The sequence below is a fragment of the Aplidium turbinatum genome, chromosome 4 (assembly GCF_918807975.1).
Source record: "Aplidium turbinatum chromosome 4, kaAplTurb1.1, whole genome shotgun sequence".
NCBI classification, from domain to species: Eukaryota; Metazoa; Chordata; class Ascidiacea; order Aplousobranchia; family Polyclinidae; genus Aplidium; species Aplidium turbinatum.
Genome location: NC_137475.1, coordinates 17,945,885 through 17,949,158, shown reverse-complemented (window position 1 = coordinate 17,949,158; position 3,274 = coordinate 17,945,885). Strand labels below are relative to the sequence as shown.

Genomic DNA, 3,274 nt, shown 5'->3' with positions numbered 1-3,274 from the left:
TTCGAAGATGTTTGGAGTGGTGTCTATTATGCAAAAATCGTATTATTTTAATGTTTATCGTAAATATATGCTCTATCTTTGAAGCGTTCTGCTGGGAGTTCCTTCCAAATGCCGACCTATTGGTGCACATTCCTGGAAAGGTAATTTAATACTGAATCCGATGCATGTAAAATTTAAGTGGCACGTGTTGCGGATTATAGTTTTATTCGAAGATGTTTGGAGTGGTGTCTATTATGCAAAAATCGTATTATTTTAATGTTTATCGTAAATATATGCTCCATCTTTGAAGCGTTCTGCTGGGAGTTCCTTCCAAATGCCGACCTATTGGTGTACATCCCTGGAAAGGTAATTTAATACTGAATCCGATGCATGTAAAATTTAAGTGGCACGTATTGCGGATTATAGTTTTATTTGAAGATGTTTGGAGTGGTGTTTATTATGCAAAAATCGTATTATTTTCTTGAATATCGTAAATGTATCCTCCTGCATCTTTGAAGCGTTCTGCTGGGAGTTCCTTCCAAATGCCGACTTATTGGTGCACATCCCTGGAAAGGTAATTTAATACTGAATCCGATGCATGTAAAATTTAAGTGGCACGTGTTGCGGATTATAGTTTTATTCGAAGATGTTTGGAGTGGTGTCTATTATGCAAAAATGGTATTATTTTAATGTTTATCGTAAATATATGCTCCATCTTTGAAGCGTTCTGCTGGGAGTTCCTTCCAAATGCCGACCTATTGGTGCACATTCCTGGAAAGGTAATTTAATACTGAATCCGATGCATGTAAAATTTAAGTGGCACGTGTTGCGGATTATAGTTTTATTCGTAGATCGTTCGAAGGTATGTCATGTCGCATTTTGTGCCTCGCACTTATTCACGGATAACTTTTTTAGGCGGAAAGCGGAAAAATTATTCTGCCAGAATGACGGTGGTGCCAAGTAGGCGTTTTTGTTTGCTTAGTTTTTTTGCTTAGATAGGCAGTACCCCAAAATAGTATTGCTAATTAGTTAAAGTAAAAACATTTGGCCAAAAAATTTTAGAATGGTCAGTGGTCACACTACTGCCTATCAGTGTAGAACTAACTTTTTTGAGCGAATTTGTGCTGTTTTTAACAGTTTTTTGTTTATTTGATTTTTGCAGTTTCCTGTTAAAGCACTATATAATACCTGATTACTTCTAGATTGCACAAGTGGTAGTAGGTTTACCATTTAAGTATCAATTATGCTATTCTAATTTTTTTATATATCGATTCCTGTTGAAGTATATTCATAAATTATGAAAAAAAATAAGCAAGTATCAACACCAAAGAGTTATAAAAACAATGTTCTGAAGGAAACAAGTCAACCAAAAGGATCTTCAAATGAAATTTCCATAGGTGAATATGAGACTAGAATTCAGGACTTGCTTCAAGAATTATATAAAACAACTGTAGCTACTCAAGAAGAAAGAGAGCGTGGTTCTGTGAATTTAGATAGTATTAGAAAAACTCATGAAAAAATGGCAGGAGACGTTAAAGTTTCCAGTTATTTTAAACAAAAGTTAAAAATGTTATATACTAATGCATTAAATGATGCAGACAATGAATCTGATCTTTTGCGACAAGGTTTATCTATCATTGCTCAGATTAAAGCTGTCCAAGAAGAAAAACGACTTGCATCTCGAATGTTAAGTGCAACCTCTAATGAAGAACACCCCAGAAAAAGTATGCGTCGAGGCGTGCTAATGAGTTTGCTGCAAAAATCTGCTCAGATTCTTCCTCTGTGGATTGGTAAACCAAATGAGAAACCTCCTCCTCTCTGTGGCTCTATATGTCCTACATCAGATTATGTTGCCAAACCAGGTGATAAAGTTGCTGCTAAAGTGAAGACAGAAGAGGTCGAGGAGCAATGGATACTTGCTGAAGTGGTGGTATTTTATTCTCTAACCATGAAATATGAAGTAGATGACATTGATGAAGAAGGAAGAGAACGGCATGTTCTTAGCAAAAGAAGAGTTGTCCCATTGCCACAATGGAAAGCCAATCCAGAGACCGATCCAAGTGTTCTTCATTCTAAAGGAACACTTGTTATGGCTCTTTATCCTCAAACTACTTGTTTTTATCGTGCTGTCATCTCAGAACAACCAACTACTGCACATGAGGAATATTCTGTTTTATTTGAGGATAATTCTTATGCTGATGGATATTCACCAGCATTGTGTGTTGCACAAAAATACATCGTGGTTCCCAAAGAAATGAGAGAATCAAAACAAAGATAAATGTAATTATGTGACGTGAATTTAAATATGTGCTGTCTGTCATATGCTTAGCCGAGTGGTGAGAGCCCAGGTTTGACATTAGGGTGCGGTAAAAAATTAAAATTTTAGACTTTCAACAAAAAGTATGTCTTAAATGGTGGCCCTACACCTAAAAACATGTCTGATGATGTTTTGGAGTTATTGCACCCCTAACTGTCCGTGCAACTTTGGAAAGTTGTATGCGGGTTGCGGGGGGCCCAAAATCATAAAAAAATAGCATAACTCATGATCCATGTGTCGTAGAAAGTTAATTTTTGGCTCTGTGGAATCAGAAACACCATGTTTTTATTTGTTCCAAGAGAAATTTTAGCTCTAAGAGCAATAGAATTTAAGTTATGCTCAAATATCTAAATTTGAGACATATTGTGGGCAAAAATATCACAAAATTGACAACAAGATTGGACAAACCAATGACAAAATTTAAACAAGAAAAATTTTCATTTCTGTCATGTGTCAGTGCTTGACTGTTGAGCTTACACTTCAAATTTCGATAATGGAGTACTGGCTTATAGTATACTGTACGCCTGTACGGTACAAAACAATGATGCAAAATTGTGTATGATGCGCTCAAATACTTTAGACAAGAAACTCTGTAGTTTAGGCTAATTACCGGTCCTACTTAAGCTAAGCTCTTTAAATGTTGTCTAGGGGTAGGCAGTAAAAATGAAGGTATTCAGATTTTGCATAGGACTCTTTTTTAAACAATAATATGATATGACAATGCAAAATCAGCAAAAAAATTTGAACTTTAGGCGTTTTTGGCGGTTAGCACCACAAAAAACTGAAAATTGCATTTTCGGATTGTGAATTTAACAAAAAATCACAATTTTCTGGAATAAATGGTTTTCAAATGTACAATACTGCATAAACTTGTCATTTTTTTATGCAAATGGGCTCTGTGAAGATGGAATAATAACTCAAGACTAATTTGGAATTTTATTAGTCAAAGAAAAGTCCAAAAAACACAAAAAAATGGTG

At 35.2% G+C, this 3,274-nt stretch overlaps 1 protein-coding gene across 1 annotated transcript; it reads left to right on the top strand.

Moving 5' to 3' along the window:
* The first annotated feature begins 1,403 nt into the window (after nucleotides 1–1,403).
* LOC145769622 (SAGA-associated factor 29-like) lies at nucleotides 1,404–2,435 on the top strand. The gene has a single exon (XM_082581291.1). It carries the CDS (start codon nucleotides 1,499–1,501, stop codon nucleotides 2,255–2,257), a length of 759 nt encoding a protein of 252 aa, XP_082437417.1. The 5' UTR covers nucleotides 1,404–1,498; the 3' UTR covers nucleotides 2,258–2,435.
* The last annotated feature ends 839 nt before the right edge of the window (nucleotides 2,436–3,274 follow it).

Bases quoted from the DNA above. Each gene is read 5' to 3' on its own strand.
- LOC145769622 (XM_082581291.1), top strand. From the start codon at position 1,499: ATGGCAGGAGACGTTAAAGTTTCCAGTTATTTTAAACAAAAGTTAAAA.